Genomic DNA, 18,546 nt, shown 5'->3' on the forward strand with positions numbered 1-18,546 from the left:
GGAGCATGAGCTAGACGGGGAGACCCTCTCCCCACAAAAGTACCAACAAACAAAATGAAAAAAGAACAGTATCCTTTGTTCAGATGTTTCAAAGCTTTTTATTGGTACTGTGATTGGTGTTATTTTTGAACAGTTCAAACGAAACCTTTTAGGAGATTATTCTGGTTTAAAATAAATATTTTAATGTATTTATGTATTTATAATTGAGATTATATTGGGACTGGAAAGATGGCTCCGAGATAGAGTGCTTATTCCCTAGTAGAGGATGAGAGTTTGGATCCCAGCAGCCGCATGAACCGCTCACAAACACCAAAACTCCAGCCCCGGAGTCGGAAGTCTGCTTCTGGCTTCCCTCACATTCATACGTGGACACGCACCCAAGTACTCACAGGCAAAACTATGCAGACATGTATAAATCACATCTATTTATGCGTTGGAAGTCTGAGGACACTTTGCAAGAGTCACCTCTTTCCTTCCTCCGGGTGGGGCCGAGGGATTGAACTTGGTTTCTCAGACTTAGTGGCAAGCACCTTTACCCACTGAGCCATCTTACTCCCCAAGCTCTTTTTTTTAAAGAATCTACTGTTACTATTTCATTTAGTTAGTTGTGGGTGAGGCATGTGGGTGGGAATCAGCTTCTCTCCTTCTCCATGTAGGTTCCAGCGATCAACGGAAGGCGACAAGCCTTACTTATAGCAGTCCTTTTCCCTGCTGTTCATCTCACTTTGGATTAGGTGATTCTCCACATTCTGACCACGGAAATCTACAAGTGAAAGTTTGCGTGCTAGTATTAAAGCACAGAGGTTTATGTTTAAAGGGATCATGGGGTGGTTTGTATTGTTCGTTTAGAGAGAGTCTTACTGTGTAGTCCGCTGACCTCAAACTCAGCAGTCCTCCTGCCTCAGCTTCCTGTGTGTTAGGATTACGGGTATGTACCACCGTAATAAAGCTGCCACATTTTTAATAAGAAAAATTACGAGTGGCCTCACGGCCTCAAAGTGTTTCTCTGTAATTTTTAATAAAATGGGGAAATGTGTGACAGCATGCTTCGAAAGAATAAAAAGATAAGTCGTAACGCTGAAGTACAATGTAAACCGAATTTTCTGAAAATATTTCCATAATCCTGGAGTGGGGGATTAAAAATGAAAACAAAGATTCTGAAACCTCAGTGATAACTTTTCTAGCTGTTGGGTTGTAAGTGAACTTTGGAGTCGTGAGATTCTCTCAACCCTTGGTGACCTGCCATTTTTATTATACCTTCTTTTTCCTTCCGACTTCTTGCGCTGTGGGGCTTAAAAGCCCCAAGGAGCATCACCCACATCTCCTTTGCTCTGGACAAAACTTTCAGCCTGTGGCCTCAGCACTTGGTAGAGATCTGGCCTGCGAGGTGGCCCTTGCTGCCATGCCGACAGCCTGAGTGCCACCCCTGGGATTCAGGTTAGGGTGGAAGAAGAGAGCTGAAGGGTGTCTCTGACTGTGCACACGCTGTGACACCCATGGGCTCCCTCGTAAACAAATACACGGGAAGAAGAGAGCTGAAGGGTCTCTCTGACTGTGCACACGCTGTGACACCCATGGGCTCCCTCGTAAACAAATACACGGGAAGAAGAGAGCTGAAGGGTCTCTCTGACTGTGCACACGCTGTGACACCCATGGGCTCCCTCGTAAACAAATACACGGGAAGAAGAGAGCTGAAGGGTCTCTCTGACTGTGCACACGCTGTGACACCCATGGGCTCCCTCGTAAACAAATACACGGGAAGAAGAGAGCTGAAGGGTGTCTCTGACTGTGCACACGCTGTGACATACACATGGGCTCCCTCGTAAACAAATACACGGGAAGAAGAGAGCTGAAGGGTGTCTCTGACTGTGCACACGCTGTGACACCCATGGGCTCCCTCGTAAACAAATACACGGGAAGAAGAGAGCTGAAGGGTGTCTCTGACTGTGCACACGCTGTGACACCCATGGGCTCCCTCGTAAACAAATACACGGGAAGAAGAGAGCTGAAGGGTGTCTCTGACTGTGCACACGCTGTGACACCCATGGGCTCCCTCGTAAACAAATACACGGGAAGAAGAGAGCTGAAGGGTGTCTCTGACTGTGCACACGCTGTGACACCCATGGGCTCCCTCGTAAACAAATACACGGGAAGAAGAGAGCTGAAGGGTGTCTCTGACTGTGCACACGCTGTGACACCCATGGGCTCCCTCGTAAACAAATACACGGGAAGAAGAGAGCTGAAGGGTGTCTCTGACTGTGCACACGCTGTGACACCCATGGACTCCCTCGTAAACAAATACACGGGAAGAAGAAACTCTCAAGGAAGAGAGAGAGAATTAGCCCCATAAAGTTGTCCCTGACACCCCGAGACACACACACACACACACACACACACACACACACACACACACACACCAATAAATAAAGAAAATTTTAAATGTAGAGATCTGACCCAGCGCTGGGGACATTGTGCTGGGTCACATCAGGGGGCCCATCTGCCCTCCCCCGCCATGCACTGTGCAGCGGCTGTTTTGTGCATCTCACTGCCTGCCACACACCTAACACAGGGTGTCTCAAGGCGCTAGTGCTGCCCCTCAATTCCCAGCCCACAGAATACTCGGCAGTGTTCTTTGTGCTTCTTAGTTTAAAGGGGGAGAGGAAGTATTGACCTCAGGAGGGGTGTCTTAGGGGAAATTGACAGGATGGTGATGTGCTTTGTCTCACAGGTAAAAGTCTTGAATTTCAACATTAGGAATTAAAACCTCTGTTTTTAAAAGGCAAAAAATAGAATGTCTTGAACTCACTACCCAGCCCAGGCTGGCCTCAAACTCAGGATCCTCCTGTCTCATCCTCCTGACTATTAGGATTGCAGGCTTTGTGCCTCTCTGCCTGGTTTTTGGAAGCTACTTTGTAAGAAGCCAAATTCTGTAATATTACAAATTTTTGTGTAATTTATCAACATTGAATATGTGAATTAGGATATTCTCAAATAATAGTATTCTGTTTGTCAGCTTTCTGTAGGTCTAATAAAAATACCTGTGACAATCAGTTTATAAGAAGAAACATTTATTTTTGCTCACAATTCAGAGGTTTCGGTTTCAGTGAGTGGTTGAGTCGGTGGATGCGTGTCACGTTGGAACTGCCTGCCAGGGCAGAACCACCTACCTCACGGCCAGGAAGCAAAGGACATGGAGACCTAGGTCCCCAGTCCTCTTAGTGGAGACATCCAGTGGCCCAGAAACCTCCAGTAGTTCCCACTTTGCGTAGACTCTAAGCTAGAACCACAAGCCCCTTCCACACAAGCGTGGAAAACCGGCTCCTGGGCTGTGTTCTCACAATTGCAGCTGCCTCCAATAACTTAAAGAACATGTTTTCCCATGTTTCAGGAAAAATAGACTGGAAGTTATAAGAACTGGGCAAAAAAGTGATATAAATTATGGGTACTGAAGTAGCTGAATTTTGTTGTTGGGGGTTTTTGCTCTTTTTTGGAAGTGGGGCCTGCCACCCAGCTCCCAAATAAATCCACACATGGAGGCTTATTATCACTTATGAATGCCCAACCTTAGCTTGGTTTAGATCCTAGCCAGCTTTTCTTAACTTAAATTATCCTGTCTACCTTTTGCCTCTGGGCTTTTCCCGTTCTCTTACTTCTATATCTTACTCTGCTCAGTGGCTTGCTGTGTAGCTGGGTAGCTGGCCCCTGGAGTCCTCCTCCTTTTCTGACTTCTTCATCCTAGATCTCAAATCCCACTTCCCAGAGTTCTCCTTCTGTTTATTCTCTCTGCCTGCCAGCCCTGCCTATCCTTTCTCCTGCCTCGATATTGGCCAGTTGTTTATTAGACCATCAGGTGTTTTACACAGGCACAGTAACACAGCTTCACAGAGTTAAACAAATGCAACATAAACAAAAGTAACACACCTTAAAATAATATTCTACTACAGAATTTTCCCAAGGAAAAAACCTCTGGGACAGTTGTCTTCTTTTTTTTTTTTTTTTTTTTTCATAAAACAATGCTTTCTTCCCTGCTGCTGGAATGGCCCTTAATAAACATATTGTTCTATTGGTTATGGTGTATCTTTTTTCCTTAAAAAACTTTGGTAGTGTAACAGGAGAATCAGCAGAGGCCTTGGACTGCTCCACAGCTGACTGACCGACCGTCCAGTCTTAGCTTCATTTAACTCTTGTGGCTTCTGATTCCAGGTTTCTGATACTGGAACAGCTTTTGAACAGCGTAAAGCACACCAAAGGAGCTCGTCAGCAAACGGTTCAGATGCACGTTGTTGCTGCCGTTTCTAATTTATTGAAGGTAATTTTGCTAAAATTAACATTTACTTACTATTTTGAAATTAAGTTTGTAGCTAAGTTGGTTTTATGCTGATGCTTCTAGAGAAATTTATTACTCATTTTTCTTAATCTCTGATGAAAATGTCTTAGGGCTGAGAGGTGTCCTTTATTTTTTCTCCATATAAAGCTTGTTAGCAGCTGGCCTTGGCTTAGTGCCGTGCCGTAGCAGACTAAACCTGATATCCTGGGACAGGCACCGGTGGGCTGGGACCTGTGGACCAAATCCAGCTGCTGCCTTTATAAAATCTCACTGTTCCTCAGCAGAACATGATAGTATTCAGTAGTCGTTCATTTTATGGACATCATAATGACTTCTGTGTTTTTTTAAGTGATGAACATACTTGATTGAGAAGAATATATATTCCAAACTAGATCAGAACACGTGCTGTAATTGTACATTTTAATTGTTTTTCATGTACTTTAGTATGTGGCTGGCTCTAAACGAAGTTTGGGTCCAGAAGTAAGAAGACTTGTCCTTACATTAGTGTTGGGAGCCCTAGAAAGTCCCAACCCCCTTTTGAGATGTGCCGCTTCAGAAGCATGGGCTAGACTGGCCCAAGTGGTTGATGATGGAGTTTTTACTGCTGGATTAGCTCAAGTTAGCTTTGACAAGTAAGTGGATTTCTTATGTTCATGGGCTGTTAACAAAATGGGATACAGTTTGCCGTTTAATGGAACTAGTAAGAATGTTGTTCTACAGTTTAACCCAAAAAGGAGAGTTGACTGTGAGTGTTTTAGACGAAGGAAGCCCTCTTGGTCGGAAGACTGACCACTGTTAGATGGGTGTTACAGTTGGCCATATATCGTCACTAAGTAGACTCTAGGCCAGTGGGAGTTCTGTCAGGTGAAGTCCACGTGATACAGAGCAGAGCAGTCTGTAGGAAGGGAAAGCTGTAGACACAGGCCACAAGACCTCCGGAACTTAGGAAGGCCACTCAATCCCTCCAGCCAGCTGTCGTAAACTATTCTGAAGATAGGTCAGTAATATGGTCCGACCTATTTAAGACTGTTCAAGAGAAAGGGGTATAATTTAGAATATAATTCCAAAACAATTATAAATAAAGTCCATGATTATACCTGGTGTGGTAGCACATACTCATAAACCTCGAGGAACAGAAGCAAAGTTGCCACTGGTTTCCTTCCAGACCAGCCCCAGCCTGGGTGTGGCTTGAGCATATATGACCCTGTCTCCAAAGCAGTTCATGGTTATGAGTTCATTGTAAACATGGGTTAGTAATTGTGATGGTAACGTGAGCACTTTGGCCCTGGCTCGAATCTCACTGCCGTATTACTCTGGGGGACTCCAATGCCCTCTTGAACCCACCTGTCAAATGCGGCAGTGATGGCTGGCCCCGGGACTGTTGGGGGGAACGAGAGCTGCAGTTCCTGAAGAGCGCGTAGGACAGTCCCAATAAGTACTAACTTCTCTTTGAGTTTTAGTGTCAGAGTCCTGAAACTGAAGTGAGGGAGTCAGAGTGTAACCTAATAATAAAACAGTATGAGTGCCGACCTTATAAACTGTGTGTATCTGTGAATGTGTCATATACAATGTATAGTGTATATATATATATAGTGTGTGTATATGTCATATATAGTGTATATGTCATCATATATATGTGTCATTATATATAATGACATATACACTGTATATACACACTATAGTGTATATGGTGTATATATGTTATATATAGTATATATGTATGTGTCATTATAGTATATGTGCTAAATAGTATGTGTATATCTCTGAAATGTTATGGTGAGAAAATGGTGGGGTGTGGTGGTGCACACCTTTAATCTCAGCACTTAAAAGGCAGAAACAGGTGGATCTCTGTGTGTTCAAGGGCACCCTGATCTACACAATGTCTCTGTCTCTCTGTCTCTCTGTCTCTCTCTCTCTCTCTCAGCTTTTTGAGACAGAGTTTCTTCATGTAGCCTTGGCTGTCCTGGAACTAGCTTATAGGCTAACCCTGAGTTCTGGGATTAAAGACACAGGCCACCACCGCCCCACTTGAGACCCTGTCTTAATTTTTTTTTAAAAAGAAAAGGCAATGTCTTAGGGTTTCAATTGCTGTGAAGAGACCCCATGACCACGGCAACTCTTATAAAGGAAAACATTTAATTTGGTGGCTTACAGTTCAGAGGTTTAGTCCATCATCATCATGGTGGGACATGATGGTGTTCAGGCAGACATGGTGCTGGGGAGGGAGCTGAAAGCTCTACATCTTTCAAAGGCAACAGAAAGGAGTCTCTCTCACTGAGTGTGGCTTGAGATATAAGGCTTCAAAGCCTCCACAGTGACACACTTCCTCCAACAAGGTCACACCTCCTAATAGTGCCACTCCATTTGGGGGCCATTTTCCTTCAGACCACCACAAGAAAGATGCCTTTCTACTTTTCTAACTCTTCTTAGGAAAAGTTTTGCCTATGTAACAAGTTACATGTATTGAAATATTTTTTATTTTTCATTTATTGTGTATATTTATACATTTGTAAGTGGTGCACATGTATGTTTGTGGTTACTCATGTATGTGTGTGAATGCAAATGCAAGGGTGTGTATATATTTATGTGGGTGTTAGTGTCTGTGTGTGGGTGCACATGTGCCACAGCGTGCATGTGTGTGCAGGTGGACTTCAGTAGACAATTTATGGAAATAGACCCTCTCCTTCTATAGGTTGAGTCCTAGGGTTGGACTTAGATAGTTAGCCCTCACAAACTGGGCCCCTGCATGATGAGTTTTGTTTGGGTGTATCTTTTCTGTGCTTGTTTTTATTTTTATTTCTATAATTGCAGGTTGAAGTCAGCAAGAGATGTGGTTAGCAGAACAGGCCACTCCCTGGCTCTGGGATCCCTGCATAGGTACTTAGGGGGCATAGGTCCTCAGCACTTGAGTTCCTGCATTGGAGTCCTTTATACTTTGTCTCAGGACAGCACTTCTCCTGATGTGCAGGTGAGTTTCCTCACATGACTCGTCCATAATTTAGATTCTGTATTCACTAACAACTAATACTCCATGTTAAATGTCGAAGCTGTTGTTAAGTTTGATAGATGTTAAGAATTCAAATCTCTCTTCCACTCATACTCATGAGTGCCTAAAGTCAATCACATTCGGTATCTTTTCTGAAAAATGGACCACTCTTTCATTAGAATAAAGCATCTGAGCTTGTTAGGCACTGGGCTCTGTGCAGTGTTCTTCCAAATACACTGGCACAGTTGGTCCTCCTAATGATATAGGGCAGGAAGTCCTCAGAGGGGATCTGAGGCTTTCAGAAGCTAAGTACTTCATAGCTGAGAAGCTAATTGTGAGTGAGTTTTCAAAAACAGAAACAAAAAACAGATTAGAGACTGAAAACCCACTTTGACCAGTATGCCATACATTTGTGTGTGTTACCCGTTTCTATCAATTTCACCATTCCTCTGGCATCTTCATCAAATCTAGAGTGATTTCTGTTCTCCCCATGGTTGTTTTTGTTGTTGTTTTGGTTTGGTTTTTTTGAGACAAGGTTTCTCTGTCTAGCCCTGGCTGTCCTGGATCTTACTCTGTAGACCAGGTTGACCTAGAACTCAGAGATCCACCTGCCTCTACCTCCCCAGTGCTAGGATTAAAGGTGTGCATGATTACACCCAGCTGTGATTGTTTTTAAGACCATACTTCATTCATATATCCTTGGGGCTTTTTGTTTGTTTTATTTTGTTTACAGTAGTCTTACTACATAGCTCTTACTGGCCTAAAACTTGGAATCTATTATGCTGCCTTGGCCTCCCAAGTATTCTCCTATTTTACTTATTTTCCTTAACTCTTCCTGCTTGTACATATGCCCCTAATTTTTTACAGTAGCCTCCTAAAGGACCTTACTATTTTTTAATTATTTTCTTTCCAGTCCTTTCTGAATGTGAAACCAGATTTGTCTAAAATGTTTAATTTTGCAGCCTCTCTGCTGAAGAGTTCATTAGGCTGCTCATGGCTTCTTTTGGTTTGTTGGTTTGGTTTGGTTTTTTTTCAGGACTGGGGATTGAACCCAGGGCCTTATGTTATGCCAGCAGCCAAGTCCTCTACCGATGACCCACATCCCCAGACTCTTGTTACCTTTAGCTAGGGAATCACTAAGTTCCCTAGCCTGGCCTTGAACTTGTTGTGCAGACTGGCCTCACACTGCCTGAGCCACCTGAATAACTGAGATGACAGGCTTGCGCCACCACCCTGGCATTCATTTCATTTCACTTTGTCTTATTTTGAGGTGGTCTCACTGTGTAGCCCAGGGTGACATCAAACTCATGATCCTCCTGCACCACCATGGCCCTCCTAAGCAGCTTTCCAGCTGACCCAAGACCCATCTCTGCTACTGTCCCCCCCAAAACCAACTTCTATAGGTGACCCACCTGCTCTGCGTCCATCCCTCTCTTACCTTCTCTTCAAGCTCTCCCTTCTGTTCTTCCTCCTCTTATCTGAGAGTCCAAACACTAGTTTTTATTGCTGTGTATTAATCACAGATCACGATTGCTTTGTTATGACATATTTCAGTTTTCACACATGGATATAATGTATGTTGATCATCTTCATCTCCTTTACCATCTCTATCCCCTCACTGCTTTCCTTCCTCTGCCCGACTAGACCCCTCGTCTCCTCCTCATCCTCCTCCCTCCACTTCTTCTTTCCTCTTCTTCCTCATCTTCCTCTTCATGACCCAGTGAGCAATTAGGATTGCTGGCAGGAATGGGATGAAGGTCGTTACAGCAGAATGAGCAGCTTACCCGTTGGGTAAGGCGTCTTTTTCTCCCCAGTAAATATTAACTGCCTACAGAGACTCGTGGAGGGGTGGGAAATCCAACTTAACTATCTCATCAAATTTCAACATCTGTGCTCTGGTTAGTGTTAATGCTTAAATTACCATGTTTTGTGTAAAATTCTCCACATCATTTAATGCTTAGCTGAACTGACTTGTAAACTTTCCATTTTTCAGCCATCTATGTAGCCCAGGCTACCCTTAAACTCCCTGTGTAGCCAAAGCTGATCTTGAACTGATCCTCCTTGCCTCCTCCAGTGCTGGAATTAGAGGTGTGTGCTACCACATCCAGATCTTCATCCATCTTCAATTGTACCTCTGATCTTGGTGCCTGATCATGAGTTACAGGCCAACTTAGACTGTATAGTATTTAATGTCATCCTGGCAGCAAGACTCTTCCAAAACACCAAAGCACAAATAGCCAGGCTTGATAGCAGGTGCTTAGGTAGAAGGATTATGGATTCAAGGTCTGTGTGGGCTACAGAGTGAGTTCAAGGCCAAACTGGGCAACTTGGGAAGACCTTGAGTCAAAGGGGGAAAGTGAAAAAAGGAAAGTTTAGAGATGTAGCCCATTCACAGAGTGTCTGCCTGATATGTACAAGGTCCTAAATCCGATCCTTAGTATTACTACAAGAAGAATTAACACTATTGTGTGTCTTATCTGTTAGAATCCCTTTCTCAATTTCAAAATATCTGTTCTAATGTGCATAGTTTTATACTGATTTTATATGGCTTGTTGATTAAATTAAATGCTTTTTCTGTGACTTCTGTTGTCATCAACCTTGGGTCATCTTTGGGCTATGTACAGCTCATCGCTAGAGTGCATCTGTGTACAGCTCATCAGTAGAATGCATCTACGTACAACTCATCAGTAGAATGCATCTGTGTACAGCTCATCAGTAGAATGCATCTGTGTACAGCTCATCAGTAGAATGCATCTATGTACAACTCATCAGTAGAATGCATCTATGTACAACTCATCAGTAGAATGCATCTATGTACAGCCCATCAGTAGAATGCATCTGTGTACAGCTCATCAGTAGAATGCATCTGTGTACAGCTCATCAGTAGAATGCATCTGTGTACAGCTCATCAGTAGAATGCATCTATGTACAGCCCATTGCTAGAGTACATCGATGTACAGCTCATCACTAGAGTGCATCTTTATCAAGCCAAAAGGAATCTGAGTCTTGATGGGTTGCTCTAATCTCCCAACTAACAGATAGGAGCTCATTTTTGTAGCATTTAGGTTTTGTAAGAAATACACATCCACTTGGTGTGATGATGGAGGGAGAAATGTCTCGTTCACATCTAACAGCACTCTTTGCTCACTTCGTATAATGGAACGTCAAGCATTCATAGCAGTAGGGAAATCCTGTGATATACCTACTTCCTTATAATTCAACTTAAGAAGTTAGCAGGACAAGACCACTTTCAGTGCCCCTAAACCAGAGTGTGCGTTGTTACATGTAAAGGTACTCCACTTGTTCTGAGTGTACATGTCTACAAAGAAAGTGTGTAGACTGAAAAACCATCACAGGTACCTGGATTAAGAAACTAAACATGGCATACCCTAGACACTCTGCTGGTGCTCTCTTATAGTGAACTGTCCACCCCACAGAGATAACTACTACCCTGAGACAGTACAGACTAAATTTATTGTCTTTTATATTTTACGTATGGGATTATACAGAATATACTATGATGTCCAACTTCCTTCCTTCATTTTTATTATTTATATGAACAGTAAGCAAACTAGATTTATTCAAGCTGCTAGCCAAAGTATCATTGTCTTTGATTCTTATTGCTCGGCTATCTTTAGATATATCATTCTGATTTTGATGATTGTCTGAGTTGGTTTTATATTTGATATTTAAAGATAAAGATTTTCTTGGCTAGAGAGATGGCTCAGTGGTTAAGAGCAATTGTTTTTCTTGCAGAGGACCTGGGTTCAGTTCATATCACTCACAACCATCTGTAACTCTTGTTCTTCTTTTGTCCTCTGGTCACTGGACATGCATGTGGTCCACATAAATACATGTAGACAAAACACCCATGTGGTGATATATTGTGTATGCTAAATGTGGTGATATATTGTTTACCCTAATAAACTTACCTGGGGATCAGAGGACAGAGTCAGCCACTAGATCAGACATAGAGACCAGACAGTGGTGGCACACACCCTTAATCCTATCACTTGGGAGGCAGAGATCCATTTGGATCTCTGTGAGTCCAAGGCCACACTAGGAACAGAGTCAGGCAGTGGTGGCACACACCTTTTTTTAATTAATAAGACCATTTAGCAATTCATGTTATACACTTATACACATAATATAAAATAAATAAATATTTTTTAAAAGGATTTTCTTAAACTCGTAGGGCTCATTTACTCTCTTTCCATATTAGTAGAGACATATCCACTCCTTAATCTCCATTGCTTTTCAATTTGCTAAACAAAGTCCAGTTTAACGCCTTTTGTGTTTTGTGACGCAGCTGTGACGTGTTTGTGTTTGTTTCCTTTTGTCTTCACAGACCTGGGCGCTCCACTCCCTCTCTCTGACCATTGACTCTGCTGGTGCACTCTATCACGTCCACGTGGAGCCCACCCTGTCACTCATTACCATGTTGTTGTTAAGTGTGCCTCCAACTCACGCCGAAGTTCACCAGAGTCTTGGCCGCTGCTTGAACGCCCTGATTACCACGTTAGGCCCAGAGCTACAGGGTATGCAGAGGCTGCTTTCGTGGTGTTTTACATGAGGGTACACACATGGAAATAAGTTCATGTCTTAGTCTCTGTGCTTAGCATGTAGCAGGTGTTCCATATGTCTTCTTAAATGAAGGTTTCAGTTCAGTCAGCCTGGAGTCGCTTACCTTGGAAAGATGAAAGTGCCATATTTAGAGAGATGGGATTTGTCCAAAAAATACTTGTCTAAATAATTAAAGTGGCAGACATAAAGTATAGTAGCATAAAGAACTCTGCTCTCCAATAAATAAATAAATCCAAAGTTTCAAATAGTCAAACCTCTTCAAATCACATGGTGTATTTTGATTTATATACCAGCAGAGCTAAGTTGATTGGCAGTTTCTAATTCTATTTTTTTACCAAATTTTACTTTTCATGAATATTTACTGAAACCTGTAAATAGTTTTGGATTCTTCCAATAAACACTTCATTTAGAACAAACTAACTGGGCTGATGAGATGGCTCAGCAGACAAAGGCACTTTTTGCCAAACCCCCAGCTTGAGCCCTGTGATCCATGTGGTGAAGAGAGCCAACTCCTGCCAGGTTGTCCTGTGCCCTACACACACACACACACACACACACACACACACACACACACACACACACGGCTATGTGCTCACCCACCCACATAGGTACACACAAAATAAGTAAAGAGTCCTTTTTTAAAAAGGCTTAAGAAGAAGATAATCTCTCAGTGTGACACCTTACTGTTCTTCCCCTGCTGTGTGTATGTATGTGTGTGTGCCTGTGTATGTCATACAAAAGGCCTCCCACATGCTAAGCACATGTTTAGCCACTGACCCATACCCCAGTCCATGTCTCTGTTTCTGTGGTGGAAATTTTATTTGACAAATCTATGAAATAATTTTAATGAACGTTAACACCTTCTATATGTTTAAAGAGAGACGAGTGGTTTCATAGGCCACTGGTTTTTAATGACGTCAGCTTTTGGCTTTTAATGATTTCAGGTAGCAATACTTCCGTGTCCACCTTAAGGACTTCCTGTCTGCTGGGTTGTGCAGTGATGCAGGATAACCCAGGCTGCCTGGTCCAGGCTCAGGCCATCTCCTGCCTTCAGCAGCTTCACATGTTTGCTCCACGGCATGTCAACCTGTCTAGCCTGGTCAGCTGCCTCTGTGTGAGTATGAAAGTAGAAGTGTGTTCCTAGTTTCTGAGACTTGCGTTTACTCCAAATGGATTCTTTCCTAGACTACGTACAAAGTAAGCTCTATGTATGGTTGTAGTCTGTTTTAGAAAGGGGAAGGACCACTTTCATATATCAACCTCTCAGCCTCTCGTACATGGGTTCATTTTCCTGCCGGTAGCGTTGAACATACATCCTGGCGTATCTAGTCATGACTCGAGACACTTACTGAGTGCTTGTACTGTGGAAGTCTGTGTACGTGCTGGGGGACCTGCGGGTGTTCTGTGTGTCCTGTCTGTCTTCCTTGCCCTCCTGCTCTCGTTTCATCCTCAGAAGTCCTGTCCCAGGTGGATAAGGGAGTCTGGAGACGGCTCAGTGGGTAAGAGTGCCTGCCGTGTGAGCAGGAGGGCCTGAGCTGAGCGCCCAGCGCCCACATGCAAGCATGGCTGTGACCAGGGCGGAGACAGCTGGGTCCTGGGGGCTCACAGGCCACCAGCGACACGGACACGTCCAGCCCAGGGAACAAGGCAGAGAGCAGTAGAGCAGGACGTTGGGAGCCATCTTAGGACCTCCACGGCTCCTGGGGTGGCCACACACACAATCCACAGAGAGAGAGTGAGAAAGTACCTTTCCTTAGCATTTGTATGGAACACGTCAATATCTGGGTCTTATAATGTAGCTAACAAATGTAGACAAGTAAAGCCAGCCGACCAGAAGTTCTCGTCAGGTGGTTCATAAACCGTCTTCACTTGGATGATTTTCCAGTGTCTGTTGAGACTTGCCACTAAAGTTGAGTCCCAGAAGATCTACAAACACGGTCCAACACAAAATTGTAAACCTGCCTAAGATGTTATTTGTGGGTTCTTTTTGTTGTTGGAGGGGTGTTGTCTGTTACTGTTTTGTTGGAGGGGTGTTGTCTATTACTGTTTTGTTTTTAGCTTGATTGTGACGTTCTCCAGCATGAATAATGCTGTAGGTGACGTATCATAGTGACAGCCTGTTGGACAAACATTTGGGAAGTCCTTTCATTTTATAGCTTGAGGCAAAATATGTAGCATTTCAGAACTTAAAAGGTGCATCTAAAACTGTCAAATTATCCCATCTTTTGTATCATTAAAGTAAGTCTTTAAAAGATAGTCTGAGGACCACAGCGTCGGCAATTTACCGAATATAGTCGTGGGTTAGTGTAATCTCTCTCCTGAATTCCTTGCCCAATTGCCCTCTTCTGCTGCGGGCCGCAGGAATATCATAAGAACTCAGCTGGTTATGGCAAAGTCACTACCTGGAGGAATCAGGGAATTCCTCCAGAGGAAGCCAAATCCCAAGGAGTTTTTGGTGTTACTTGGCTTGTTATATATCAGCTGTATTCTGTTACGAAAATCATGTGTGCCTTCATAGTTTTCCCAATTGACTTTTCCCTAAGAAGGGCTAACAATGTGGACTGATCACTCTCTAGACATACACATTCCAGGCATTTGGAGAACAGCCTCAGGAAAGGCTTTCTCTGGAATCAGATATCTCCCCTAGCCACTTTCAAAGACTAAAGGAGACATCACCCAGGTGGTCATCCAATTTCCAAGGATTAATAGTGATAACAACCCACAGGCGAGTCTCCTGACTTAAGGTAAATTCCACAAGGGGACACCGCCTAGGTCAGGTAGACATTAAGTAATAGCTTTACACAATTTAGATCAGACCCCTCCTTTCTTACAGCCTTACTAACTTTATAGACCTCTAACTACTTACCCAACCACTTCTAGGAATATTTAGATAACCTTCTGTGCTAACAGCTATGCTCAGCCAGAACTCCCAGTTCAAGCCTCCCTGTAATTATCACTATTGGTAGCATCTGACCAGGTCCATCACTGGATGGAGGAAAGTACCTTATCAGAGATACCTCTGTACTCTCTAAGAACAGACTTAAGCATCCAGGCTACCTGTTTGAGAAGGCCTGGCGGATGTGCTAATTAAGCTTAATTTCCTCCTTTCCCAAACCTTACCTCCAGTTCCAGATCTCCCTTTAACTATCACCAGAGGCTGTACACAGGTTGCCTAGAAACTGAGCACACTTTCCCCCACCCTGCAGAAAAACGGCAGACAGCTTGGACAGATAGGAGCCACAGGAAAAAAGAAGACAGTTTTATTTTCTCCCATTGACCTAGCAACTTATAGATTTTTAACATCTTTTACCAAACACATTTAAGATTATAGTTGTGCACGTAAGATCCCTCTTCTTAGATATTACCCATATTTAGCCTTTAATTAATTCATTAGTCACTTCCCCTTTGGGTCACAAATGGTAATTAACAACTAGTGCCCCTCTTTGTAATTCTTATCAACCCTCCATTTGATCCTGATAGTGGACAATCACTGCCTGAGGAAGTTCAGGCTGAGTGTCCTGGGTGGAGGGGAGGATTGTGATTTTGGGGAGATATATAACTGTAAAGTAGAGGACAGAGAGAGGAGAAGAGAATGGAAGAACGAGATGGGTAAGAACTTGAGAGGAACAAACTGAGATGGGGAAGAAGTAGATTGAAGGGCTACAGGAGAGTATTAGAGGAACGAGATGGAAGATGAGGAAGAGCCAGATGAGAGAGAAGGAGACAGGAGAGGAGATGATATGGGAAGGAACAAGATGGATGAGAACCTAGAAGGGGCAGAACTAGATGAAGGAATTAAGATAGAACTTAGAGGGGATTGCAGACAAGTGTAGAGAGAAATCAGGCTAAAGATGACCTAAATATGAGAGCAGAATGTAAGCTTATAACTCACAGAATAATAAAGTATATGGACTAAGGAGTTTTGTGAACATAGATTCATTTCTTTTCATCAAAGATTAATTATCAGCTGGTTGTAGATTCTTCCCGGACCCTGGGAGGGGACTATCGAGGGGCTGGACCCCCATAGTCTCCGATACTCTTCCTTATTTTATTACTGCCCTTGAAAATTTTGTGGCCTGATCATAGCCATGCTCTCATCACTTCCTAGTTGGGTGATCTCCTATAACCTCTTCCAGGCTCAGCTACTTCATTTGTTAAATCCAGGAGTACATGGATGCTGACGTAGTGACCCATGGACCACACGTTGAAATAGCATTGACATGTCTTAAGCAATACATAATATTAATTATTGATGCTGACTGCCATATAAAACTTTAAAAAGATGATATAGCTAGCTATGGTATGAGTCTGTTATGTGTTAGGGGGAACAGCAAGGGAAAAGATTTTTATCTTCACCACTCAAAGGTAATTTCTCCCATGATATTAATTTCTACATCTGAAGAATTTTTTTGCAGAACTCAGTTACTGAAAAAACTATTCCATTCTATTGCAAGTTGATCTGACTTTAAGAAAATAGCTGTGCTCCTGTATTTAAATGGAGAGTAAGTCTCCCTGCCTGGTATGTGGTCTCGCTTTACTAAGAAACAGAGTAAGATTAACACCCACTAATCCATGACGAATAAGATCTCATTTATTACCTTTTCCTTTCTCATTCCAAAAAAAGGCTACGCATGAAAATCAGAGCCTGTGACATTTAAAATAGAAATCATATTTTAAAATGGTTTTCATTATATTATACTAGAATATTTTAATAATTTGATTAGCAATTTATTCTAAATTTATAGATTGAGTTTTTTGTATTTTACAGTATTTCCCTAAGTAAAGAAATTGTATGTCATCATTGGGCAGTAATCATACACCAAAGGCTCCCTGCTAACTACACACTGTCTCGATTCTGTCTGAACTTGGACTTAGCGGCACTAGCAGTTCTGAGCACTCTGTTTTAAAATCAAAAAATCTGTAATTAACGTGTGCTGAGGTGAACTGTGTAAGCACAGCCCAGCTTGCTCCTCCCACAGGTATGTCTGCTGGGCCTGCTTTGGATCTGAGGCATAAGAAGAGCTTCAAGGAAAGCCTCATTAGTCAGGTGGACATTCAGTCCCTGCCTGGTTCACATCTTTACATCCTGAAATTTGTAATTCAGCTGTTTTCAAGATCTTAGTTCAACTCTTATTTTATCAAGTTAGAAAATAAAATGTTTGTAACTGTGTTTTTAGATTGAAGCTAAGCCAATTTGAAGGCTAACCCTCAGCCTTTATATTTGAATGCTTAGCTGATTGTTGTCGTAGTCGTCCTGATATTTATCTTTGGATTTTGTCATGACCGGTCTGTCATTTGTTTTTTGTGCAGGAGATCTTGTTGGATAATTCTGTGTTGGTAGGTCCCTGACCCGACTCCTAACTTTGTTGAGGTTTGCAGTGCTGTTTTTCGTATTGTTTTTGGTTGCAGATGTTTCTCTGTGTTTAAAGCTAACCGTCAATGCACAATCCAGTATGCATAGCATGTTTCTTGGTGTTTATTTAATACTAGTGCCAACACATCCTTCCTAACCTTCTCTAGCTGGTGCACTTGCTCCTTGCACTAAAGTTTGCAATGTTTTCGTTAATACACTAATTTCAGAAGGACATCGTGCTTATGGTCTGATTGCTGTCTGTGTTCTGCCTGCCTTGTCTGCCTGCTCTAACCCCGCCTCCATTCCTCCTCCTAGTTGACATGCTGGAGCATGACGTGGAGACGGGAGGCCTCCCGTTTGCTCGGTGTGACAGCCCCCAACCTCCTTATCAAACCCATGAAGAGTACTTCTAAGCATGCTTTTCTTTTTAAAGGATTGCTTAACTGATGGATGCTGCACCTTCCTTGTGTTACATGCTTGTAAACTTCCAGTCAAAATAACTAATGGATTATTCATTTTTATTTAAATTTTTCATGTAGAATGCTGTTTTTAATCATTGACATTAACTACAACAGTAATCTTGGGCACGAGTAGACTTGCTCTTTATGTTTGAACTTCTGTGTGACCCCATAGAGTAGTTTCTAACAATAGAAGTCTTAAACCTGACTGTGGTGGCATTACCGTGAGGACTCTGTGAATGGTGTTCTACTCCCTCCACTTTGGAGTGGGAAAGGTGGATGTCTAACAGAACAGACTTGCAAAGCAGATTCCGCCTTGTGTTTCACTGATGACCTACCCGATAGCTTTGACTCATAAATTTGGAACCCGGCCTTTTTTGCAAGTGTTCCTTATACAGTGGACAGCACCTGCCACCACCCGTTTTGTTTTTCCTAAAATTTAGCCTCACTTTCTGCAAGAAATTCACCTGCTTCAGTCCTGTTCTTCCCAAATATCCCAAATCACCAGCTCTCTGTCATAGCTGTGCCATGTTGGTCCAGTTTTAACTTGAAAATCACTATGACAACGCATAGTGGGCTAAGGGAAGCCATGGAAGACACCTGTGAGGCTTTGGGTCCAATCCTTCCACTCCTCAAAAAAAAAAACATGTAAATTATTGTAGGCCACGTCAGATTGGTCTTTGTTACCCTAGTTAAGGAGAAATAAATTTTATATCCCTAAATTTTATATTACTTAGGAGATCATTAAGTAAGAATTTGTGTCCAGGATCAGGCCACGATAGTATATGTCTATAATCAAGAGGCTGAGACAGGAAAATTGTGAGTTTAAGGCCAGTCT

The 18,546-nt window shown here is 42.7% G+C and overlaps 1 protein-coding gene across 9 annotated transcripts in view; it reads left to right on the top strand.

Moving 5' to 3' along the window:
* Positions 1-18,546, top strand: part of Heatr5a (HEAT repeat containing 5A) — a 115,484-nt gene that overhangs the window by 59,016 nt on the left and 37,922 nt on the right. For 7 of the 9 annotated variants that reach the window (XM_076550681.1, XM_076550680.1, XM_076550687.1 and 4 more), the window contains 6 exons: positions 4,204-4,309; positions 4,772-4,959; positions 7,139-7,295; positions 11,662-11,851; positions 12,842-13,011; positions 17,208-17,234. In XM_076550681.1, the coding sequence (XP_076406796.1) occupies positions 4,204-4,309; positions 4,772-4,959; positions 7,139-7,295; positions 11,662-11,851; positions 12,842-13,011; positions 17,208-17,234 (838 nt within the window). The remainder of the gene's footprint in view (positions 1-4,203; positions 4,310-4,771; positions 4,960-7,138; positions 7,296-11,661; positions 11,852-12,841; positions 13,012-17,207; positions 17,235-18,546) is intronic. The other 2 variants (XM_076550685.1, XM_076550686.1) reach the window with 1 other exon arrangement.

This window comes from Peromyscus maniculatus, chromosome 14, assembly GCF_049852395.1.
Source record: "Peromyscus maniculatus bairdii isolate BWxNUB_F1_BW_parent chromosome 14, HU_Pman_BW_mat_3.1, whole genome shotgun sequence".
NCBI classification, from domain to species: Eukaryota; Metazoa; Chordata; class Mammalia; order Rodentia; family Cricetidae; genus Peromyscus; species Peromyscus maniculatus.